Consider the following 22,422-nt stretch of genomic DNA (forward strand, 5'->3'; position numbering starts at 1 on the left):
TACGATCTGATTGAAGGAATTGCATCGCGTTTACCTGCGGCCGTTTCGGTACCCCGGACTGTGGCTGAGGACCCCGGCGCCCCACCGGAAAGAAGCTGCTTTGGTTCAGGAGCCCCCCAGCCGCGGACACAGCGTGGATCTACCGTCTGAAGAAACAGGGGTGAGGGTTGTCGATGTTTATTCACTCGCCGACCGATCCCTATTGTTGTGGGCTTATACTGTGGTATATTTTCGATTTGTTTGTCTTTGGCTTGCGATGATCTGCTGGATCATGCACCCCCATCCTCGGTGGAGGTCGACCATTCCTGGAACTGGTCAGGAAGCTCATGCCGGTTGTCTATCTAAATAGCGACAATATTTTTCCCGGTTGGACCGGTCGAGGCGAAAGTCATTGTCCAAATTATTGGTACAGTCGTGTTATGCTCGGCTCCGTTGACTATCAGATGAACTGCCAACCCGTCATTATGCCAGGCCGAGCCGCGACGAGAAGCTTTCGTTCAACATCGCTTGGCCACTTTACCGATCCATGATCCGATCACACACGATAATGCTGAGCAGTGCAACATTTCGGCAGCGGATGGCGTGGGTTCCGTGGAGGCAGTCGAATCCCCGCGCCAAGGACCGCACTAAGTGCCGATGATCCGTGGAGGATATACAGCAACCGCCCTGGCCACAAAAGTTTTACAATAGTTATCCCTCCTATTGCCAGCTCACATGATGTCCGATAAAGAGGTAGACAGCCTGGGCAATGACCCTGAAGACCCTTCCCCGCAGCCGGACCCCCACACGCCCCCGGATGGAGGCGTCGTCGCGTGGCTGGTGATCCTCGGCTGCTGGTGTGCGTCGTTTTGCAGTTTTGGTTGGCTGAACAGTGTTGGAGTCTTTCAAGAGTACTACCAAAACGACCTGCTTCGAGACTACTCGACGAGTACCGTCTCGTGGATTCCTTCCCTCGAGGTGTTCTTCATGCTCGGCATGGTATGTCCCGCCTCCCAGCATCTCAATCCAGCTAACCCGTCAGGGACCAATTGTCGGCGCGATATTCGACCGATATGGACCGCGCTGGCTGCTCCTAATTGGCAGCTTCCTGCACGTCTTTGGACTCATGATGACGAGCCTGTCCACCGAGTACTATCAACTCCTCCTCTCGCAAGGGCTATGCTCAGCCATTGGCGTCTCCATGATCTTTCAGCCGTGTACTTGACCCCGTCCAACTCCAACTCCCCATCATCATTCTAACTTGAACAGCCGTCTCCTGTGCCGCCGGCTGGTTCACCAAGAACCGCGGCGCCGCGTTCGGCATCCTCTTCACGGGCTCGAGCATCGGCGGCATCGTCCTCCCCGTCATGGTCACCCATTTGATCCGCACAACGGGGTTCGGATGGGCGATGCGCACCTGCGCATTCGTCATGCTGTTTCTCCTGATAATCACCAACCTAACCGTGCGCCCCTTCACCCCGCCAAAACCGCGCAGCGTCACACGCACCGAGCTCGTGAAACCCCTAAAGGAACCGCAATTCCTCCTCTTCATGATCGGCATGTTCATCTTCACATACGGCTTCTACCCGCCGATAAACTACCTCCCCGTGCAGGCGCTCGAGGCAGGCATGTCTGCGGACCTCGTCGACTACCTCGTCCCGATCCTGAACGCCGGCTCGCTCTTCGGCCGCCTCTCCGCAGGCGTCCTCGGCGATCGGATCGGCCGCTTCAACATCTTCATCGTCGTCTGCTATCTCTCTGCAGCGAGCATCCTCGCCCTCTGGCTGCCGGACTCGTCAACGCCGGCCCTGATCGCATTCAGCATTCTTTTTGGTTTTTTTTCCGGAGCGTACGTGTCGCTGCTCACGCCGCTGATACTGCAGATCTCGCCGATGTCCGAGTTAGGGTTTCGCACGGGGATTGTGCTTCTTGCGACGGCTGTCGGTGGACTCACGACGAATCCGATCAACGGGGCGATTGTGGATGGGGCTGGGGGCTGGGTTGGGTTGAAGGTTTTTGCGGGGGTTTTTGCGGTAGTCGGGACGAGTTTTGTTGTGCTTGCGAGGGTTAAAGCGACGGGGTGGAGGCTTTTTGCTAGATATTAGACTGGCGACGCTGGGATTGTGAGGTCATAGATGAGGCCCGGGCGAGGGAGCATGCGAATACGCATACGAGTGGCAGGTCTCCTTATATGCGCTCGGGAACCGTTAGAAGAAGCAATATATAGTCTCTAATGTCAACCATGGCCACAGCGATCCCGTGGGTTTTCTTCAGAACTGCGACATACTCACCGAGTAGATAGAAGCTACTGAAAACTGCATACCCCTCTCTACCTACCTAGGTACCCATCCCAAATAGCCCCCAAATCACGTGTGTCCATAGCCCCGAGCAATTCCGTCACTTGGAGTACTTAAAACCCCTCATCTTACATCTCCTTGACTCACTCCTACATACTCTAGCGACCCTTTCGACCTACCACCTCAGGTGACCCTCTGCAAAAACCTCCAAAATGCCCTCAACAACCTACGACAGCACAATCCCCGTGTGCACCTCCATCCTGCGCACCCTCACGCACATCCTCCAAAAAGCCATTGCAACGACCGAGAACCCAGACTCCCTCCTCTCCGCCCGCCTCCACGAAACAATGTACCCGCTCGCCGACCAAATCCGCCTCGCCACGCAATACACGGAGAACCTGGCCGCGCGGCTAACCGGGCGGGACGCCACGCAGTTTGGCGGGAACCCGTCGTCCTTCTCTGAGAGTTTCGAAAGAATCAACGCCGTTCTCGAGAGTCTGGCCAAGGCCGAGAAGGACATTGTCAATGAGAACGCGGAGAAGGTTGCGCCGACGCCTGTTGGACCGGGTGTGACGGTTGACATGAGTGGGGCGAGCTATGCGCATTCGATTGTGCTCCCGAATGTGTATTTTCATTTGGGGACTGCGTATGGGATTTTGAGAAAGGAGGGGGTGGAGATTGGGAAGCGGGATTGGTATGAGGGGTGGTTTCCGAGGGAGTAAGCGTTCACTTGTTTTGAGAGGGGAATAGTTAATGGGTGTGCCCTGGCAAGCAACGGGTGCCCGCTGCTTGGGTCTGCCAGGAACGGGCTAGACCGTCTCGGGCTATTCTTAGCCGCCCCGTCGTGATTGGCCAAGTACAGCCACGTGACGGTGAGCCGGAGTCCGCCTCCGCGAGGGGCAAAACGGCGATAAGGAGGGGAGGAAAAAAAAAAAAGTAGCCGCAGAGAGAAAAAAAAAACTTCACCACTCAAGACCGTAACACCGCGCGACTCATCTCTCACACAAACCATCTCTTTCTCCAAATCATCATCTACATCCATAACCATGGGAAACGTAAGCTACTAACTCACAAAAATGCCCGAGCGACACATCTCCAGTTCCCTCAGTGTCCCACTTTTCAGCCCGAGACTTACTCAGCAATCAACAGGGAGCCAAAGCAGCCATGAAGCGCGAGCGCAACGCGAAGGACGCCAAGGGGAATGGCAAGTCGCAGACCAAGATCGTATGTTTTCCCTTTGATTTATCTGCGTCTATTCTGCCGGGGGATCGACCGATGTATACGGTATTTGCATGTGGGGACGACTCGGGTACCTTGAGGCTTGAGGATTCAAGAAGTTGCATAGAAAAAGCGAAAGGCGCATCACTTACAGAGACCTAGAACGAAGCCGCCAAGGACATCCAGTGCGTCGTGTGCCGCCAGACATTCCTCAAGACGACTCGCGGCCCGGCGTTGACGGAGCATGCCAGCAACAAGCATAGCAAGACGCTGGAGGATTGTTTCCCCGGTTTCGTCGAGGCGCCGAAGAAATGATCCGCCGAGAGATGAGGTTCGAATCCGCGTGGATGGTGCTGCGGGTGTTGAGGGGTTGAAGACGTGGAGTTGGTGTGACCTTGATGGCGGGGTTGTGATGAATGTGTTTATGAGCTTTGAGCGTTTAATGGATACCAACCATGTGTTGCAATTCTCCTACTCGACCGTATAACTGGTAGCATGCATGTAGACTCGGTACATGAGGAGAATGCAGCCCAACCACCCAGCCCTACCCTGCTCTGCACCAAATCAACCGACCCAGGCGGTCTAGAGTCCGCACTCGACAAACCACGGCCCCTCTTAACTGGTGACGTTATCCCCAGGACACAACTGCGCATGCATCCATCGCACATTTTCCTCCCCGTTGGGCCCAAAATACCCATCCTCCAACAACTCCCGAAGAACAGCCCGCTGAAACGGCTAGACCATGAACTGTTCATAGTCCGCGGGCCCCAGTAGCCTAACCGTTCGTCCACTGACGCGGCTCCATGTTTCCACAATCTCCTGCGCAGGGACCCTTGGTTTACTTGGGTGGTTGTGGTTGAGACTTGATGCTTGTTTGTTCTGTTCTTAGTTCTGCAATATACAACTCCGTCTCGCGAAGTATATATCTACGTCATGGCGATAACCATTGCGAGCAAAGGAAGGAGATATCTAAGCACAACGCAATCTTGACAAATGCAACTGTCTTGCTCATCATGGATCGAGTCCTAGTTAGTCATGATACCTGCGTATACACCTCGGATGATCCAGCCTGCAATACAGCGGATCGTATACTTTGGTCAGAGTCGAAATCGGAGTCGGAGCCGGCTCATCTATTCCAGCTTATACCCGGCAGCCAGATGAAACAGACTCCCGATCATCAAGGTCTCGCAAGATCCCTGTCTGGGCCAGACCTGGTTCAATTAGTTCTCTGTGATGCCATATGGAGCTAGAACAACCCCATTCATAGAGGCCTCGGTAGACAACATCATGTCTATTGCGTGAACTGCATATCCAACAGAGCATTGTCTCATATGGTCAACGTACTAAGATTTAGCTAGTGTCGCAGGTAGATCGTAATTCGAGTTCTCAATCATGAAACATGTTCTCGAGACTACCGTACACCACAATACTATTCACGACATCTTTATGTGGAGCTTGTAGAGTGATGGGCTGTCCTGAGTATGACTAGACGATAATGGTGAATATTACGAATACTTTGAAGCAGAGGAATGTTCCGTTGATGCATGATGCGGAGGTATCCCCATGATCTGTGTCTGCCAGCGTTTTTTTGTAGAAAGCTGTGAAAATAAGCTCTAACAAGTCCGCTTGAATGGGTCCATGCGCAGCGAAGCGTGTGATAAAGAGGCATGATAAATGGGGCGATGGTACTGGGATAGAACATTAACTCGTCATGGCTGACCAAAGTCACAGTCTTCTTGTCTGTCACTTGTGGAGATCAGAACCCCCGGATAATAAAGTGTGGTGGCTGCTACCATCGTAAGCCTTAGAGAAATCTGGGTCTGCATGTATGGAGCGGAGATTGTGCCGCAGGTAGGATGACTGAAGAATAAGCAACAAAAAGAGTCTTCTTCCTTTGAACATTATTGGATATCATGTCTAGGCACCCCTCAACCTTCTTGGCGAGCCAGACAACGACAAGCCCACTGCACAACAAGAATCTTTCCCCAAGCGTATCCGTATGCGTATCTCCCGCAAGCCTGCGCCTCGCCCACCTCTGATTGGCCGCTCACGCCCATCTCTAGGCTGAGCGCGTATAAACCAGTGAACGCATACGCTTACCGCCAGTTCTAGGCACCACGGGCAATGAAATGACGAAACTGCTTTGCAAAGAAAGACCACGGATTGGTGGGAATAGCAGGATTTAAACTCCCACGGGTCGTTCCTGGGGCGCGGGACCGCGGCGTCATCCCGGATGTAGATGTAGGTGTGTCCTGTGGCTGAGTTGGTCAGGGATGTGCATAGGAGGTGCCGATCTGTTATGGAAGATTTTAGAAGATTTCTCGGGGATGCCCGGGGGGTCGTATATAAGGTGGGATATCTGCTGTAAAATTCAAGAAGCATACATACAGATCAAGAATATTGCACCTCAAAACACACAAATCATGAAACTCATCTTCCTCGCCCAAGCGGCTGTTCTTACCATCGCCGCAGCCTGCGAATGCGGCAGTCCACATGAGCGCCACGAATGGCGGCGCCCCGGGCCTGGCGATCGTAAGGCTTCCCTCATCCCATCCTATCTCACCTCACCTCACCTCATCCAGTATTACCAACGCCAAACACTAACCATCGCTGATAGTTCGCTCACCGTGCCCCGGCCTAAACGTCATGGCCAACCACGGCTACCTCCCGCGCGACGGGCGCGACATCTCGCTCGAAGATCTGCACGCCGCAATCCTCGGCGCATACAACTACCACCCCGCAACCCTGGACGCGGCCTTCCAAATGGCCCTCGACTTCAACCTGTCCTCAACCGGCAACGCCTCGACCTTTCACCTCTCCGACCTCAACAAGCACGGCGCCATCGAGCACGACGGGTCGCTGTCGCGGAGCGACTTTGATCTAAGCGATAACCACCGTTTCGACCGGGAGGTGTGGAATGGGACGGCGACGAGCTTGGGACTGTACGATGCCGGTGTCGACTGTGAGGAGGATTTATATGTGACCATCGAGGTTGCGGCGCGCGCAAGGGCGATACGGTTCAAGGAAGCCGAGGAGCTCAATCCGGAGTTTAATGTCAGTGAGCTGGCGCTTATGGGGAGTGTTGGCGAGACGGCGCTTTATATGACGACGTTGTGGGATTATGCGGCGGGGGCGGTGCCCAAGGCTTGGATTCGGGCGTTTTTTGGTGAGTTCCGCGGCCGTTTTCCCTGTCGATTATTTATGTTGGGCATGTTTATTGTGAGAGGCGAGGCTGACCTGGACAGAGGAGGAGAGGATACCGTATCTTGAGGGGTTCAGGGCGCCCAAGACGCAGCGGAATCTGACGACTATTGGGGCTATGAATGCGGCAATTGTAGCTGTCAAGGTTTAGATGGTGGACTCGCTCGGAGAGGGTTTAATCTGACATGAATATATAGAGTATGATTTGATATCTGGTTACTTGTCTAGTTCATTGTACATAGCTCGAGTGCCTCAAGTGGCGTTTAACTGGTGACATGCATTGTTCCTCTGGACGTAACTTATATGTTAATTATGCATGAACAGGCATTGATCGATGCTATTACCTCTGGAGGAGGAGAAAGGCTATATAAAATAAACTTTATAGTAATGTCCAGAATTACTGACAACGCGAAGCAATTCACTGACGAGAGTTTGTGTCCCGTGGAGAAACAACCAAAGACCTGCCCAAAAAATACTCTTGGCCAGACAGGACGCTAAGAGTAAGCCTCGCAAGCCCAGGCCGCGGGGCAACCTCGCGTGGCCTGGGGACTTCACGGGAATCCACTGCAAATGCCAGCACAATCGGTTACGAAACTACGCCAGCGAGTAACAAGTATAAAAATTACCAAAATCAATAGTCTCCCCCTTGAGATCATCGCCCTCATCCTCGACAACACCCCGGACCTGCTAACCTCCTCGGCGGAATAAAAGTATCGAAAGTATTCAGCACCGCATTCGTCCTCCGCCCCGACAAGATCGTCATATCATGCTTCGAACGCGAACGGGACTGCCCTCGCCCTCCCCTTGACAAAGCCCATCAAAATAACACCCACCAACAACCTCGCCAAACCCGCCGCCGACAACACTCTCCATCTCAATCCCAGCAACCACCCCCAACCCCAACGACCAAAATAACCCACTTAACCTGCGGCCGCTTGATTCTGGAGCTCCTCAAACTCGCAAAGTGCGGAATCGGGCAATCCTCCCCGCAAGACAAAAGTCCGCTCCCAGAGCCAGAGTCTTGGAGATATCAGTCCCACGCCGGATTCCGCCATCTATGGCGATGGGGATCTTGCCGCGTGCGACGGGGGGGCGATTTCGCGGAGGACGTCGAGAGAGGAGAGGACGCCGTCGAGCTGCCGGCCGCCGTGGTTGGAAACGATCAGGCCATTGAAGCCGTGCTTTATCGCAAGGAGGTTGTCTTCGGACGTGTAGACTATAAGGCTTAGTCTTTTGTTTGGGCCTTGGTTTGAGAGTGGGATTACTTACTTCCCTTCGCCCATATCTGCACGTTAGTGTGCTGTCGGAAGAAAGGGGATAATTTCGGGCCATTCAATTGTGTCGCCTGTTCGGCAGCCCAGATAAGAATCCCGCAACATGAGTAGATCCATAGGCAGTATTACCATAAGCCATCCTTTCATCCCCATATTCCAGGTTGGTCACATCCACCCCAGGAAACAGATTGGGAAACTCCATCCCCTTTGGCACACTGAACCGATTTCGGAACTCGTTCAGCCTGCGTCCGAGATACGGACAGTCCAGCGTAACGAAGAGGGCTTTGAATCCCGCGGGTGGCCGGTGGTCAGCTACTCACTCTAAGGAACAAACGTCCTAATCTACCCAGACGGCTGAGGCGACTGTTGGGGGCAAAAAAAAAAAAGAAAAAAGACATGCGCCCACCTTCGGCCCCTTTAATCATCTGAACCATGGCTGCCTTATTCTTAAGAAGACTCATCTGCATAACATGAGGCGTATTCTCGCGGCCCAGAATGACCTTCTCCAATTTGATGGTCGAGTAATTCAACAGGCCCATGAGGACGTTTGACGCATTGCAGGCCTTGGAAGTTGCAATGTCTCCTTTCGGGTGGGCGAGCGTTTGCATGGCGGTTGGGGAGAAGCCAAAGGGGAATTTTACGGTCTGGCCCAGGATACGTGTGCTTGTGTCGAGGTTTCAGATGTCGCAGAGGACGCGCGAGCGGAGGACGAAGCGGTCGTAGGCAGAGGAGTTGGAGTGCAGACTGTATGCTTGGTTAACGCAATGCGAGATAGATTGTGAGAGTTTGTGTGGGGAGGCGAATGTGATGAGGTCCATGGCGCCTTCATTGTAATACTCTGCAAATATGTTAGGTTCTGGTCTGGTCTGGTCTGTGATGGAGAAGCATATCCCACCGCGAACGGATTTCTCCATCTTGGCTGAGCCATAACTGCTCGAGGTCCTTGATCGAGTAAACCTTTTCGTCGAGTGTTTGATTGCGGTTGGCCATTTTTGACAATAGATGCCTGCGATTGAATTCCGCGGGTGGAAAGTCTCAATGCTGCGAGAAAAGCAAAGTGTGATAAAAATCCCAAAGGAAGTAAGCTGTTCTGTGAGTAAGTTGGACTCCAATTAATGATAACGCCCGCGCTCGCTATATCCTGCCTTCCACGGAGCTCCGTTGGAGTATGTCGGACCAGTGCCGAAGCTGCAGGATTGAGGGATCAAGACCGAGATGACTACCGAGTACATATTGCAGCACTACGGGAGATGTGTCTCTTCGGGTATGCCTGTCCAACCTTCTTCGCGCAGCATATCCGGCGCCTAGGCCATCGATATCTGAAACCTTATGTCGAGGACGTGCTCGACCGAATCGAAGCTGTTGAGCGGATAAAGACAGAGTGGCAGGTACAGGCATTGCCGCTCTATTGGCCGGCGTTTATTGCGGCAAGCGAGACGTTTGACTTGCGGCTGAAGGATCGCTTCTGAAAGTAGTATGCGCAGGTGGAGCCGCACGCGATCGGATTGATGAGTCTGGGGATTAGACTGCTTGAGCAGGTTTGGATGGAGGGCCCTGCCGAGCGGGGGAAGGAAGACAAGTCTGTGGAGGCACATTGCGACGAGAACTAATACTCCTCTCATGTTAACATAAGTCTATAACAAGCACCTCCCCCTTCCTCACTATCACCCAATTGGTTGATTTGCTGCGCCTGGTCGAGAATGGGATATACATTAGTGGAATATATCATGCGCTTTCCCAGCGACACATATATATACATATTTACCTGGTTGTGCTTGTATAACGTTTTTTAGGTCTTTATACTTTTGGTGTTATTTAATGTAACTATCCAGTGCACATGGCATTGCTTCCATTTGACTGCCAACCTCTTGCAGTACCAAGTTAAATCTTGACAATTTCAGATTAACAACCTCCTAGTTATAGCAAGCCACAGAGGTCCCTTCTATAAAAAGTAAATGTATTCCGGGTCTTATACCCTTGTTTAACATGCACTATACCCACCATCCACTGTCCAATGCGCTATTAGGATAGTTAGACAGCCACGAGGGAGTAATAAGCACCCTGGATGTGAAAGGGGTTGAGACACGTACCTCCAGTTACATACGAGGCATCGTCAGAAAGTAAGAAACACAGAACTTTGGCGACTTCTTTTGCCTGGCCCATCCGGCGGAGACATGTGTCTTTAGTCAAAGCATTGGAGTCAAAAAGCCCGCGCGCCTCTCCGTCACGGAAGATTGCGGTATCAATAGGCCCACTGAAGGGTTAGAAAATGAAGGACTCAGCACAGCCTAGAAGTGGGCAAACTTACGGGAGCAGAGAGTTGATGCGTACACCGAGTGGGCCAAATTCCCCAGCGGCGGACTCGCTTAAACTGATAACCCCAAACTTGCTCGCCGAGTATGCCGCGTTGTGCGGCAGGCCGCGGAGCCCAGAGGTACTCGAGACGTTGACAATGGCGCCTCCAGGGCGAGGGAGATGAGGTAGCTGCGCCCGCATACAGAGCATTACGCCTTTGAGGTTCACATCCATCATCCGATCCCAGCTTTCAGCGGTCTATCGGTCTCGTTAACTCACGATCTCTATTGGATTTTCAGTTGAGTCATGACATACCATAGTTTCGCAAGTAGTTGCCCCTTCGCCCATGGCTATCCCGGCCACATTTGCTGCACCGTCCAAGCGCCCGAAGTGTCGTATGGTGTCATGTGTCCAGCTGGTGACCTGATCATTTTGGCTCACATCAACTCGAGTGTCAATGACGCTGGATTTGTACTTTGCGCCTGTTTTCCCATGTTAGCTCATGCTCCGCTCAAAACCCGTTGGTTGCATTTAAGGACAGCGAAGGAATTTATTTGGGACTCTCAGAAACGTGCCAACAAGATATATTACATTCTTCCTGGGTCTCCTGCAGGCCTTTTGTATTCACATCACTGATTGCAAGTCCAGCGGCTCCCAGCTTCGCGAGGGTAATTGCAGTCTCTCGGCCAATGCCGGATGCTGCCCCCGTGATCATATAAACCCGACCGGCGATTGAGGACAACATTTCAAATGAAAAAGTGGGAGACAGCTCTTCGTGTGATCTGTAACGATGGGTGTTGGCTGGCCTCCTGGCGCGGGGACAATTCTGAAGGGACTTATGAGTCCAATTAATTAGACCGACGTTATCCCGTGTATGACATTACTCTATATGATATGATGTGAAGATGATAGCCGGACAGACAGATTACATGGGCAAGATCTGCATCTCCGCTCGCTTAATCGTAGCCACTGCTTGCATTACCGAGCTGGTCCGACGGACGGACTATCTTTCGGACTATCTCACTTGCATTTACGGGGCCCAGACGCGGAAAATATCTCCCAGCTGACAGGGGACCTGGCAGCCTTTCCATTGCGCTTTAGTACGAAAGTCAGGCTCAAGGTTGGTCAACGAAGGCATTGATTGAATTCCGCTACCTAGGCTAGTTGTATGCCATGGTGTCCTTAAGCTATCTTGATAGACATCAAAAAACGAAAGCCACTAACTAACATAGTGGTCAGGGTAGCCAAGGGCGACTGTGCTGGTAATGCGTTTGATATAGTCTGTCAAACCTCCCAGATAGTTGAGCATCTCTTTGGGCTTGCCAGGGATGTTGGTGCCCATGTACTCTGATTTTGTCTCTGGAAGTAAAGTGGCATCTCCGATCCGGTTTACCAGTGCGGTCCAGAGTGCTTCTGCCTCTACCTTCGGCTCTATTTCTTCACGGCCGTTTTCCCGCAAGTATGCCAGCGTCTGCACGATCCAGTCACCCTGGACTTCTGCGCAGGTTGGCCCGTTGCAAAACGAGGTGGGACCCTGTGGCCCGTACAGGAAGAACATGTTGGGGAATCCAGACGTCATCAGCCCTTGATATGTTCGGGAGCCTTTGCTCCATTTGTCCTGCAGGGACGCACCACCACGACCGCGGATATCGATGCTCAAAATGCCACCAGTCACGGAGTCGAACCCGGTGGCGAGAACCAACATATCAAGTTCGTAGAACTGGCCGTCGCGGGTGAGAACTCCATTAGGCTTGACCTCTGCTATAGGGTTGTTTCTGGCGTCAATCAAAGTCACGTTGTCCTGGTTGTAGACTTCGTAGTACCGCTGCTCCAGAGTTGCCCGTTTTGTACCGAAATAGTACAGTGGGGCTGCGGGGGCCAGGAGTTCTGCCTTCTTGGGATCCTTGACACGCGGCAAGACCTTGCTGCGCCAAAAGTCGTATGCCTCGAGGTTAATATCCTTGTCCATGATAACATCGCGGTAGGTTCCTAGCCAGAACGACAGCCCGCCATCCGCCCAGACTCTTTCAAAGAATGCGCGCCGCTCCTCGGGCGTCAGCTTAGCGGCTGTCTCCGTATTAAACTCGGTATCAAGTCCGGCAAAGGTATGCTTTCGTAGTTCATACAGCGATGGGTAGCGGCTCTTGTCTTGCTCTGAATCTGTCAATGGCCGTTGTCGCATGGGTAGCGCATATGTCGGGCTGCGCTGGAAGACAACCATCTCCTTCACAAGGGGGGCAATCTCCTGAATGACCTGCAGGCCACTGGATCCGTTTCCCACCACTCCTACCCGAAGACCCTGGCAACTCTGGGCGTCGAGGTCCTCTGGCCATCGTGATGTATGGAAACAAGGTCCTGCAAAGGCGGAGAGGTTTTTGAAGTTCGGTGTGAACGGCCTCGCCGCGAACCCGGTGGCGAGAATGAAATAACGCGCAGTCCATTCCTTTCCGTCCTGTGCGCCGACAGTCCACGATTTGTCAATGTCGTCGTACTTTGCTGAAGCAACGCGGGTGTTGAACTGGATATCCTTCTTGAGATTCAACTTCGACTCGACATGCGCAAAATACCGCCGGATCTCTTCTACCCCGGGATATTTCTGACTCCAGACCCAATCTTTCCAAAGGCTCTCATTGGAGTACTCGTATAGCGGTACCTTGGTGTCGACTCGAGCGCCGGGATAGCGATTCCAGTACCAAACGCCACCGATATCGGCAGCCTCGTCAACAACGAGACATTTGAAGTTCCGTTTGCGCAGTTCGTGCAGTAGGTAGAGTCCTCCGAAGCCACTTCCAACGATAATGACATCGTACTCTGGTTGCTCCTGCACAGCCGACATGTTAGATAAATGCGATGTAGAAGGGTAGTCTTGGTCTTGACTTTTAGATGCCGTGGGGTAGTCTTGGTCGTGACTTCAGATGCCGTGCATCGGCAAGCAAATTTATACCTCTATGATTGTGTTGGTCTGAACGCCTTGAAGCATATGGTTCCCACCATGCAGAAGTTTGCATTAATCCGTCCGATCAGCTTTCAAGGCCTGCCTTTGCAATACACCCTTTCGGAAGATTCGGGCTGGGCTCCGCCCTGCTGGGTTTTCGTCGGGGCAATTGGCTCTGACAAGCCTCGGTCGGATTAATTCTCCTTTTGGCTGAGACCCAGTGAGTACACGCAAATCAATAAGTCCGACGACCTGGTGCGGGCGAAGCTAGAGTTGCATTCAGGTATAAGAACCCGCGCTGTCCTCGAACACGGACGACAGCACCCTCTGGGAGTAAGACTTCAAGATCACAACAGCAATTTCCATACACCTATTTCCTGTTTCCTTAGCCGCTGGCGAACCATCGCGATGGACGTGAACGGGTTTGTGCGAAGTGATGTACGCCTCCGACGTCCTGGCTGGGCGCCACATGTGCTATAAATTGCTAAAGAGCCTCCAGAAAACATACACTTCTATTGGAAAGCAATATGACTTTCTTCACATGCCAAAAAGCAAGGTCCGACCACCCACCTCTTCTGGCTAGCAGCGATTAGAACTAACTATTGACTTGGGGCCAGTACCATAATCCGGACCTTGTAGCTGCCGAGCAAGAAGTCCTAGACGAGCTGTACCTTGGCTGGCTGCATTACTGGAACCACGAGTCGCGCGAAGATTTCCACCACGGAATGCAGGGTGCACAGCGGTTCTATGACTTTCCGGAAATGCTCAGCTACGACATGTTCGGCAATACAATCAGGGGAAGTTTCAAAGAGCATTTCGAGTCAATCTTCCCGTATTGGAATGATGGCCAGATGGAGTTCAAGGACCTCGAAATCACGGCGGTGTCGCGCGATTTTGCGTATTCGACGATGATCCAGCACACCTGGGGCACAGCCGGGGGAACTCCCTTTGATACTGCGTTTCGCCGGACAGGAATCGCACACCGATCTCCGGAGGACGGAAAGTGGCGCTGGGTCCATGAGCATCTTTCTTTCCCCGTCGATATGAAAACTCAAAAAGGGGATTTTACGGCTTCTTTACAGCCAGGAGAGGGGTTCAAGCTCCAGTGAAGCGCGTATGTGGATCAAAAATATATAATTTGATGGCCTTTCCTCCTTGATGAGTCCTAGATCTGGGAAATTCCTGTGATAATGGGGAGCAATTGCCTTGAAAACAGAAATTCGAAAGCTACTACAAAGTATCGGTGTGCGACGTAGTCATAGCACACTTAGAAGACACCTGAAAAGGTCCTCGTCAGGATGTACATCACTAGGCACGCCGTGATCCCAGTCAAAGTTCAAAGACTTGGGCAGACGATCGTCATCAATGACGTCGCGTTCCCTCTGTTGGTGCAAAGCAGAGCTGGGACCAGCAGTGATGTTTAAACTGGGGTCAGCTCCTGGGAATGGCTCTGCATCCGCAAGCATAGATATCGAAACCCTGGAAACTTCGGCAAAGGCGTCATGCTCCGCAAGGTATGGCCCCTGTTGCTGAGGATCAGCTGTTCTCACAGAGCTTTCCTGGGAGGAGGCTGTCGGGGTAGCTGTAGCACAGCAGAAATTGCGAATCCGAGCATCTAAGGAGTCGAGATTCTCAAGAAGTGCGGGAGAAATACCCCAGAACTCCGAGTATTGATCAAAAGCCCCGCGGAGGAGTGCATACTTGGAGTGTGTTTCGCCACAGTCCGCCACAACAACTAAGAGATCCCTTAGTATCTGCAGTGCAGCAGCCAGCCAGACTGTGCTTGCGAGATATGGGCTCACAAACTCGATGTGGTCAGTCGGACATTGAGAGATGATTGTGCAGATATTGTCTGCTGCCTGTAGACAGTGCCGTAGACCTTGAGGTAGCTGGAGCGAACCAGAACTGCGGAACTCCAAGCCTGATGAGCTGCTGGCAAATATGGAGCCAGAGACAATCTCATCAAAGGCATGGTTGTGATATATCATGAACTGAGCGAGCTGTAGGCCAAAGTGTGTTTCGTACTTGGCCGCATGCAGGCGTCGAACCTGCGACTCTCGGTTGGCCGTTAAGGCGTCGAAACCAAAATTTAGATACTCGCCCTTGTACGCCAAGTGCGCTGGAAGTGCTTCGATGATGGTATGCAGAGAGTCTATTAGTGTTTCTACCTGCGTCGGGTCTTCTTGCGTCTGCCTCTTGCGGAAGGAATTTCGAAAGTACTGACAAAGCTGGTTGGCGGTTGCATTCGTCGGATCCACATTCAGGAGTACCCCTTGCATATTCCCTTTGGGCAGAGCCTGGGCATCCCTGACTATTGAGCTGATAACAATCTGCCATGCTTCGGCGCTTTCATTGCCGGATCTCTTTAAGGCTTTCGCACGCGCCTGCGGTATGCCTTCCAGCATGCAGCTCGCTTGGAAATGGTGGTTAAACCAAAGTGCCTCCGGAACAGGCAGGTAAGTCTCGATCATATTCGCGTTGATGGCGGCCGGACACCTTCGGATATTACTAGAAAAGTTGTCTATCTTCCACAAAGCCCACCAACAACGTCGTCTTTCTTCGTCTGCAACCCAACGCGCAAGATCTGCCCCAATGCTATGAGAGTGCCCAGGGGCCTGGAAGTCGACAAGGTGCAGATGAAGCTCGTACGCGACTTGGATACTAGACCCCAGCAGTCTTGATGCCCGGCCATGCACGCCCCTCAACAGGTCATTGAAGATAATAAGAGCCATGGCTTGAAGCAGGCAGAGCTTTGAAGCCGGGCTAAGTGTTTCGTCAAACGACTGCTGCACTAATGTGTACGCGAGATTTTGAAAGTGTGTATAAGCATCAACATCATATCCTGGAGTTGTGGTTACAACAGGCGGCGTGAGGTCCAACGATCGGCCTTCAAAGCGGACTGAGTGAGCAAACATGGCTGCAAATAGCGCCACGGCATGGGTTGGGCTCTTGATATTCTGGATCTTCTGTCCAAACGATGGTCGATGGAATAATGAAAGGTCAGTCATTCGGTCGAAATATAAGTCCGTCCTACACGGTTAGTCTGAGTCAGGCAGGGAAATTTTCGGGCTTACAAGCACTGCAGTCTCTCCATTGACAGTTGCAGTAAACTGCACACCTCGTGGAGGAGATCATGAGCTCTCGCCAGAGTCAAGAGCGACGCGCGCGCTTGTGGGCCTCGTACTGGCGGCCGATCGACGGGACAAATCTCATGGTTTGGATGGATCAGAGACGAAAGGCTGATGGCCTTCACAAAGTTTACCTCCACCTCGAGGTGGCCGAGGTCACATACGCCTGGAGCGTCCACAGTATTCTGGGAGCGATGATTGTGCTGTTCGGGAGGACAACTTTGCGGAGAGGTGGCTTGAGGCTTTCGATGCGAGCACACCTGATCTAATCCGCCTGCAAAGTATATTAGTCTCATCAGCGTCAGTATTCGGTGTAGTTCGGTGATTCTGGTTACTTTTTGGACCTGGCTTAAGGCGTACTGTGGGATAGACGCAGCGATGACGCAGACTTTCACAAGACCGACAAGATGGGAGTATACGGTCACTGCAGGGAACTTAGCAACGACATGCTACACTCAGTATACTTGAATACGGACCATTTTGTCTTTCTTCTGCAGGACAAGATTTGTATCAGTACACTGTTCTACCCCAACCTCACGCGAGACTTGCCTTCGACAAGAGTTACAGGACAACCGAGACTGAGTCTGTGGCTCGACCTCAAGGCATTCTGGATGGTCACGATGGGGCATTTTTGCCAGGTTCTTCATGCAGGGTTGGACGGGGTGACTGGGGTAAGGTCAACGGAGCGTGGGGAAATATGACAAGTCGGAGGGAGCGGGGTATTCGGCTTAATTTCGTCCAGTTCGGGAGGTTTGGCTTTCCAACCGGGGATTGACCCGAAATCAGCCCGTATAGCTAGCTGCACAGGAACCCTGCGGCTTCCCTATGGAGGAAGTATAACTGTGCCCTCTCTATAGATCTGAACCTAGCCTGCATACCCGATCTAACTATCCTGCAGATCGATCAAAATGGAGACACCAACTCCCCATGTTAGACCCACAGTCGCAAACATTATTGTATCATACCCTTTGCCTGTCAAATTCTCTCCCAGTACTAACCAATTATTCTCAGGCAATTCTGGCGGCGGGAATAGGAAGTTTTGTGTTTGGATACGCCAACAACGTTATTGCTGGGACTCTAGTTCAAACATCGTTCACAGAAAAGTTCCTGAGCGGCGATAATGCAAGCTCGATTGTCGGGGGTGTTCTCGGGGCGTAAGCACCTCTGGACCCTGTGGCAAGCCTACAAGGATTTGTCTGTATTAACAAGCGCTCCAGATTTCTGGGAGGAGGCCTACTTGGAGCTATTGCGCAGGCCCCGATTTCGAACAAATTTGGACGTCGGATTACCACAGCTCTGGCAGCAGTCCTTGTGATTGTTTCCGGGGTACTGTTAGCTGCAAGCTACCACATTGCCCATTTTATCGTAGGGCGAGTCATCTCGGGGCTCGGGGCCGGCATTGTTATCGCAAACTGCCCCGTCTACATGAGTGAGATCGCGCCGCCGCATATACGGGGCCTAATGGTCGGCAACCACGCAATATCGATCGTGTACGGATATATCCTGTCCGCTGTTATGGCGTTAGCCTTTCACTTCGTCGAAGCACCGTATCAATGGCGGCTGCAATTTGTTCTGCTTACCTTTTTCGGTCTTGTTCTTCTGGCTTCAGTGGTCTCCCTTCCCGAGTCACCTCGGTGGTTGTGCGAACAGGGCCGATATGACGAAGCCTGGGAAGTCCTCAAAAAACTCCACCAGCAAGCTGATATTTCCGATACCACGTTTGCCACCACAGAGATGAGTCAGATCAAGGCTCAGATTCAAGCGGAGCGGAGCATGCCACGAGGCTACATGCACATTGTGCGAACCCCGCAGCTTCGGCACCGAGCAGCTTGTTCAATCCTAGTTTGGATCATGGGACAATCCACCGGTATTCTCGTTATCGCGAACCTGACCGCAGTTATCTTCGGCCAACTTGGGTTCAGCGTTACCCTGCAACTCGGCCTGTCAGTTGTGTGGGCTGTGTGTGCTTTGCTGGGATGCTTCGTAAACGCGGCCCTAATGGATGGAATCGGCAGGATCAAGCTCTTAGGTGGGGATTTTGCTCTGCGCCACTCCTTTCTCTTTTTTATTACTGATCGTCATTCCGTCACATAGGGTATGGAGGGTACCTCTGTAGCGCTGTCATGATATGCGAGGCTGTGCTACAAAAGTTCTACCTTGGGAGCGAGCACATCGCCGGCCAGAATGCTGCAATAGCCTTATATTTCATCTTCGTATTCGTGTACGGGACCACTGTGGATTGCGCGGCGTATGTCTACGTCTCTGAGATCTGGCCAACTCATCTGCGCAGCCAAGGAACCACCATAGGACTCGTGTCCTTCTTCGCATGCGCAATCGCATACACCAGCCCGGCACCAGTAGCCTTCGACCAGATCGGCTGGAGGTATTACTGGGTGATGATATCGATTTGTATTATCTCGTCCACTGCAATTCACATCATAGCTCCAGAGGTAAGGCTTCAATCACTCCTAAACATATCTCGATGACATGACGGCCCCTAATCCCTGCTGACCCGCCCAGACCGCACGGCTGACATTGGAGGAAATTGATAACCGATTTGGAATCCCGGTCCGGGGGACCGCAACTGAGTTCGCAGCGCCTAAACCAGGTGTTGACTCTAATAAACCCGAGGTTGTGGAATGTGAAACTGCTGCTTTGGACAAAAAGTAGGTGACACAGCCTATGGTCAGGGCATCGGTGGCCAGGACCAGAATATCCAATCCTATCAAGCCGCCAGTGTAACGCATAACGAAAATGCAACGGACTCAGGTCTCTCCTCACCGGCAATAGGTCTATGCTGTATGTAGGGGGCTATTTTAAAAACACACTTCGCTGCTCTTAGTATTCCTGGTTTAGATCCGCCAAGTCATGATGATCGCTCGTCAAATTATAGTACGGGTGTGGAGAACACTAAGAGACGACGAGTGAATATATGACGCGTAGGGAACCATCAACTGGGGGTGACAGTCCAGAAAACAGATTTAAACCTTCTCCTTAGCCTTATGACCGACGGTCTAATAGAGAGGACAGTACTGTTGTGGACTGAGGTGACTGGGTTGTGAGCGTCTGTTTGCACTTGGCTATACATTCTCTGATATATGTATAAGCATATCCACCAAATGTGTATGTTTGCACTGAAGACTAATTGATTTTATTGGAACGTAGGGCCTTGTTCTGGGCTCCAGTCAGTGTCCAGTACCTAATACCTAGTACTGGAATAAACCAAGCCCGCAACACTAGCTCCAATCAGGATGACGACAAAACCAATGTAGGAATAGCCATTCAAGTGTCCAGAAGGGCGTGGCTGTTTCACTAAGCCTGAATATGGGCTTTCACCTAGACGGGACCGGTTGGTTTCCTTCTCCTATAGTACGACAACGTGTCAATACGTGGCGAAGGGCAGCAGGGTCGCAAAGGGTCTCTTGCAACGTACATATCTGTGCAGCACGCCTACTTGAAGACCGCTGAGCATTTCCCGCGCATCGGCGCTATGGTCAACCTCCTCAAATGCCTTGGTTGCGTCCTGCCCGCCAAGGTCGAGGAGTACGTCCGTTCCGCCACTGTCGTGGTTAGCAACCAGTGGGAGTAGGAAACGAGATTTGCCCACGGATGTTCCTCCAAAAAGTTGGTGATATCGTACACACGATCATGTACTATGACGTATAAATCTTCAGCGGACGTATGGCGCTCGACTTCCTCAGTCGTGAGACTCTTCCTAGATGCGCTTCTACCGGACATCGTAGCTTGATGGTACCCTGTAGATCATGCGTTCTTGTAGAGGTAAATGGTGCAGCAAAATGAATGTCTCGTTCTTATTAAGTACTCATTTGCCATGCGCTTACTGTGCCATGATCAAGTCCTACGGGCTATTTTCGGCGCCCTTCACTCCATATTGAAGCGAAGTAAGGCCGCAGTAAACCATTTTGACTGTTGCTGAGATCAAAATACAGGATGTCGCGATCCATTCTCTAGTTTCTACTAAGCTACTTTTCGGAGTCCCACAATATGCCAGGGGACCACAAACTCCCGATAGTAATCGTAGAGAGCATCAATACACGCCTTGAAACTCGCCTTGTTTTCGAACTCGACATGATGAGCCTATCGTCAAATTTAGCAATTTCCTGAGATAAATCAACATGGCACACATACGTCAACACTTTTCCAGTTGATGAGCAGGACTTGATTATGAGGGTTTTCAAGATGCGGACTTATGAAAAAGCCGTTGCAGCCCGGCTCACTGTCTAAGATAGCTCGAACCACCTCGTCGAACTGCTTGAGATAACCGTGGACTTTCCCTTCTTTGACGCTGGTCCAGGCAACTTCAATGGCTGGAGATGTCAACAGACTGTCGAACCGATCCATGCTCGCGAGTCCTGATGCTTGGATGGCGGCATGCTGAGTCCATGTAATACTGCGGCCTCTGAGACCCTGCTGCGCAAGGGTATTAAACTCGTCATATGCTTCTGAGATCAGGAAATGATGGCTCGAGCTAAGGCTATCCCAGAGGAGTATGTAGACTCTTGTGTACAGCTCCTCGAATTTACGTCCCTGATATGCGCCGAGTAGTCCTTCAGATCTGGTACACAATGTAAGCAGTGTGGTTTTAAGATCATTATTACCAAGGGATACCTTAATACCAGCGCGAAAGCTTGGTTGAGATCGTTGTCAAGTTCCGCCTCATCGTGGACCGGACGATGCGGGACAATGACTAACTGCACCACGGGTCTGTCGCTCATTCTTGCTCAAAAAGCCACGAATACGAAGCTCAAATGTTCGTCGAAGACACATTGGAGACGTGGCCTGCCAGATATATTCGCCCCGGTATATTTTCGGTCTAATTCTTCCAGTTCCTCCGGCGGAAGATATTGCGGGGTAAGGTAGAGTATTGGCTCAAATATAATCAAGCCCAAACGCACCCAGCATTCTAGATTATGAATAGCATTTCATTTAATATCTGTGGTCACATCAAGCTACCACAATGTCTAGTAACAGGTCGCAAGATGAATCAGGCAAGCTTAGCGGCCGGGTTGCGATCATCACGGGGTCATCGTCCGGCATGGGACGAGCAATTGCACTGGCTTTGGCTGAAGAAGGGGCTTCAATAGTCTGTGCGGATCTCCAGCCAGAAGCCTCGCCAAAGGGCTACGAAGTCGACAAGCATATCCCGACCCATGACTTGATCTCCCTCAATGGCGGACGAGCGGTGTTCCAGAAATGCGACCTAGGGAAAACGGAGGAGATTGTTCGTCTCGTTCAGCTCGCAGTCGAGGTAAGCTTGACTATCTAGACTGAAGTTTTACCGAAAATCAGTGCCTTGTATCTAATGCGGCCGGGCGAGATTAGACATACGGCAAACTGGACATCCTCGTGAATAACGCCGGTCTGTGGGTTCCCCTTCGCCCATTCGTGGAGGAAACGGACGAAATCTGGCAGTCAATGCTAAACATCAACACCCGCGGCCCGGCGACAGCGATGCGCGAAGCCATCAGGCAGTTCCTGCAACAGCCGGTAACAGATTCTGGATCCCGCGGCCGGATCGTCAACATCTCCTCCTCCGCTGGAATCACGGCTATAGCAGGCGAAACAGCATATGCAGCCAGCAAAGCGGCGCTGTCAATGCTAACGCGGAATGCTGCACTTGACCATGCCAAAGATTCCATCAATGTCAATGCGGTTTGCCCAGGTGTTGTGCGCACTGCTTTGTCTAGCACAAACTTCAACGACGATAGCATCATTACGGAGATGAGAAAGAGTACTCCCTGGCCGCGGCTTGGAGAGCCTCGGGATATCGCCAGAGTGGTTCTCTTCCTTTGCTCGGACGATGCCCAGTGGATGACAGGGCAGAATATCGCGATTGATGGTGGGTTTACAGTGGGCATTCCTTTATAAAAGAAAAAGCAAGAAAAGAAAAACGACTGCATGTATATCTTCAATTCCTACGAAAGTACACGATGTACAAGGCATGAAGCTTTACTTGACCCGTTATAGACAATTTACGCACTTGCCATAGAGTTCGCAAGTTGTGGGCATTCCTCGCCGCGGGTGATTCTTCGTTGAAGTTACCTGATCAGCGCTCGTGATAGATAGTAGGCCTA

At 51.8% G+C, this 22,422-nt stretch overlaps 12 protein-coding genes across 12 annotated transcripts; 7 read left to right on the top strand and 5 right to left on the bottom strand.

Moving 5' to 3' along the window:
- The first annotated feature begins 187 nt into the window (after positions 1-187).
- BJX68DRAFT_231821 (MCT family MFS transporter) lies at positions 188-2,376 on the top strand. Its single transcript, XM_071039399.1, has 3 exons — positions 188-978; positions 1,022-1,196; positions 1,249-2,376. Exons 1-3 carry the CDS (start codon positions 715-717, stop codon positions 2,082-2,084), a joined length of 1,275 nt encoding a protein of 424 aa, XP_070901904.1. The 5' UTR covers positions 188-714; the 3' UTR covers positions 2,085-2,376.
- Positions 2,377-3,224, top strand: BJX68DRAFT_231824 (DUF1993 domain-containing protein). The gene has a single exon (XM_071039400.1). It carries the CDS (start codon positions 2,489-2,491, stop codon positions 2,996-2,998), a length of 510 nt encoding a protein of 169 aa, XP_070901905.1. The 5' UTR covers positions 2,377-2,488; the 3' UTR covers positions 2,999-3,224.
- BJX68DRAFT_231825 (uncharacterized protein) lies at positions 3,225-4,162 on the top strand. Its single transcript, XM_071039401.1, has 3 exons — positions 3,225-3,331; positions 3,426-3,500; positions 3,657-4,162. Exons 1-3 carry the CDS (start codon positions 3,323-3,325, stop codon positions 3,807-3,809), a joined length of 237 nt encoding a protein of 78 aa, XP_070901906.1. The 5' UTR covers positions 3,225-3,322; the 3' UTR covers positions 3,810-4,162.
- Positions 4,163-5,917: 1,755 nt separating this feature from the next.
- Positions 5,918-6,846, top strand: BJX68DRAFT_264393 (peroxidase family protein; the record flags this gene model as incomplete). Its single annotated transcript, XM_071044950.1, has 3 exons — positions 5,918-6,026; positions 6,112-6,660; positions 6,740-6,846. The coding sequence occupies 3 exons, from the start codon at positions 5,918-5,920 to the stop codon at positions 6,844-6,846; spliced, it is 765 nt and encodes a 254-aa protein (XP_070901907.1).
- An 800-nt stretch (positions 6,847-7,646) lies between these two features.
- Positions 7,647-8,959, bottom strand: BJX68DRAFT_253819 (alpha-hydroxy acid oxidase; the record flags this gene model as incomplete). The annotated part of the gene is made up of 7 exons (XM_071042782.1): positions 7,647-7,766; positions 7,805-7,911; positions 7,965-8,040; positions 8,073-8,251; positions 8,376-8,613; positions 8,665-8,840; positions 8,872-8,959. The coding sequence occupies 7 exons, from the start codon at positions 8,957-8,959 to the stop codon at positions 7,647-7,649; spliced, it is 984 nt and encodes a 327-aa protein (XP_070901908.1).
- Positions 8,960-9,950: 991 nt separating this feature from the next.
- On the bottom strand, positions 9,951-11,009 carry BJX68DRAFT_253820 (SDR family NAD(P)-dependent oxidoreductase; the record flags this gene model as incomplete). Its single annotated transcript, XM_071042783.1, has 5 exons — positions 9,951-9,988; positions 10,060-10,223; positions 10,278-10,522; positions 10,580-10,746; positions 10,856-11,009. The coding sequence occupies 5 exons, from the start codon at positions 11,007-11,009 to the stop codon at positions 9,951-9,953; spliced, it is 768 nt and encodes a 255-aa protein (XP_070901909.1).
- Positions 11,010-11,483: 474 nt separating this feature from the next.
- On the bottom strand, positions 11,484-13,100 carry BJX68DRAFT_274195 (flavin-containing monooxygenase; the record flags this gene model as incomplete). Its single annotated transcript, XM_071047604.1, has 1 exon — positions 11,484-13,100. The coding sequence occupies one exon, from the start codon at positions 13,098-13,100 to the stop codon at positions 11,484-11,486; it is 1,617 nt and encodes a 538-aa protein (XP_070901910.1).
- Positions 13,101-13,607: 507 nt separating this feature from the next.
- BJX68DRAFT_253822 (YybH family protein) lies at positions 13,608-14,308 on the top strand (the record flags this gene model as incomplete). Its single annotated transcript, XM_071042784.1, has 2 exons — positions 13,608-13,637; positions 13,817-14,308. The coding sequence occupies 2 exons, from the start codon at positions 13,608-13,610 to the stop codon at positions 14,306-14,308; spliced, it is 522 nt and encodes a 173-aa protein (XP_070901911.1).
- Positions 14,309-14,455: 147 nt separating this feature from the next.
- Positions 14,456-16,114, bottom strand: BJX68DRAFT_264398 (fungal specific transcription factor domain-containing protein; the record flags this gene model as incomplete). The annotated part of the gene is made up of 1 exon (XM_071044951.1): positions 14,456-16,114. One exon carries the CDS (start codon positions 16,112-16,114, stop codon positions 14,456-14,458), a length of 1,659 nt encoding a protein of 552 aa, XP_070901912.1.
- A 1,121-nt stretch (positions 16,115-17,235) lies between these two features.
- On the top strand, positions 17,236-18,813 carry BJX68DRAFT_253829 (general substrate transporter; the record flags this gene model as incomplete). The annotated part of the gene is made up of 4 exons (XM_071042787.1): positions 17,236-17,283; positions 17,339-17,481; positions 17,545-18,356; positions 18,422-18,813. The coding sequence occupies 4 exons, from the start codon at positions 17,236-17,238 to the stop codon at positions 18,811-18,813; spliced, it is 1,395 nt and encodes a 464-aa protein (XP_070901913.1).
- A 1,492-nt stretch (positions 18,814-20,305) lies between these two features.
- On the bottom strand, positions 20,306-21,063 carry BJX68DRAFT_253825 (uncharacterized protein; the record flags this gene model as incomplete). Its single annotated transcript, XM_071042785.1, has 3 exons — positions 20,306-20,425; positions 20,477-20,903; positions 20,957-21,063. The coding sequence occupies 3 exons, from the start codon at positions 21,061-21,063 to the stop codon at positions 20,306-20,308; spliced, it is 654 nt and encodes a 217-aa protein (XP_070901914.1).
- Positions 21,064-21,305: 242 nt separating this feature from the next.
- BJX68DRAFT_274197 (SDR family NAD(P)-dependent oxidoreductase) lies at positions 21,306-22,216 on the top strand (the record flags this gene model as incomplete). Its single annotated transcript, XM_071047605.1, has 2 exons — positions 21,306-21,596; positions 21,671-22,216. The coding sequence occupies 2 exons, from the start codon at positions 21,306-21,308 to the stop codon at positions 22,214-22,216; spliced, it is 837 nt and encodes a 278-aa protein (XP_070901915.1).
- Between the last annotated feature and the right edge of the window lie 206 nt (positions 22,217-22,422).

The sequence above is a fragment of the Aspergillus pseudodeflectus genome (genome assembly GCF_044049435.1).
Source record: "Aspergillus pseudodeflectus strain CBS 756.74 chromosome Unknown BJX68scaffold_10, whole genome shotgun sequence".
Classification (NCBI taxonomy): Eukaryota; Fungi; Ascomycota; class Eurotiomycetes; order Eurotiales; family Aspergillaceae; genus Aspergillus; species Aspergillus pseudodeflectus.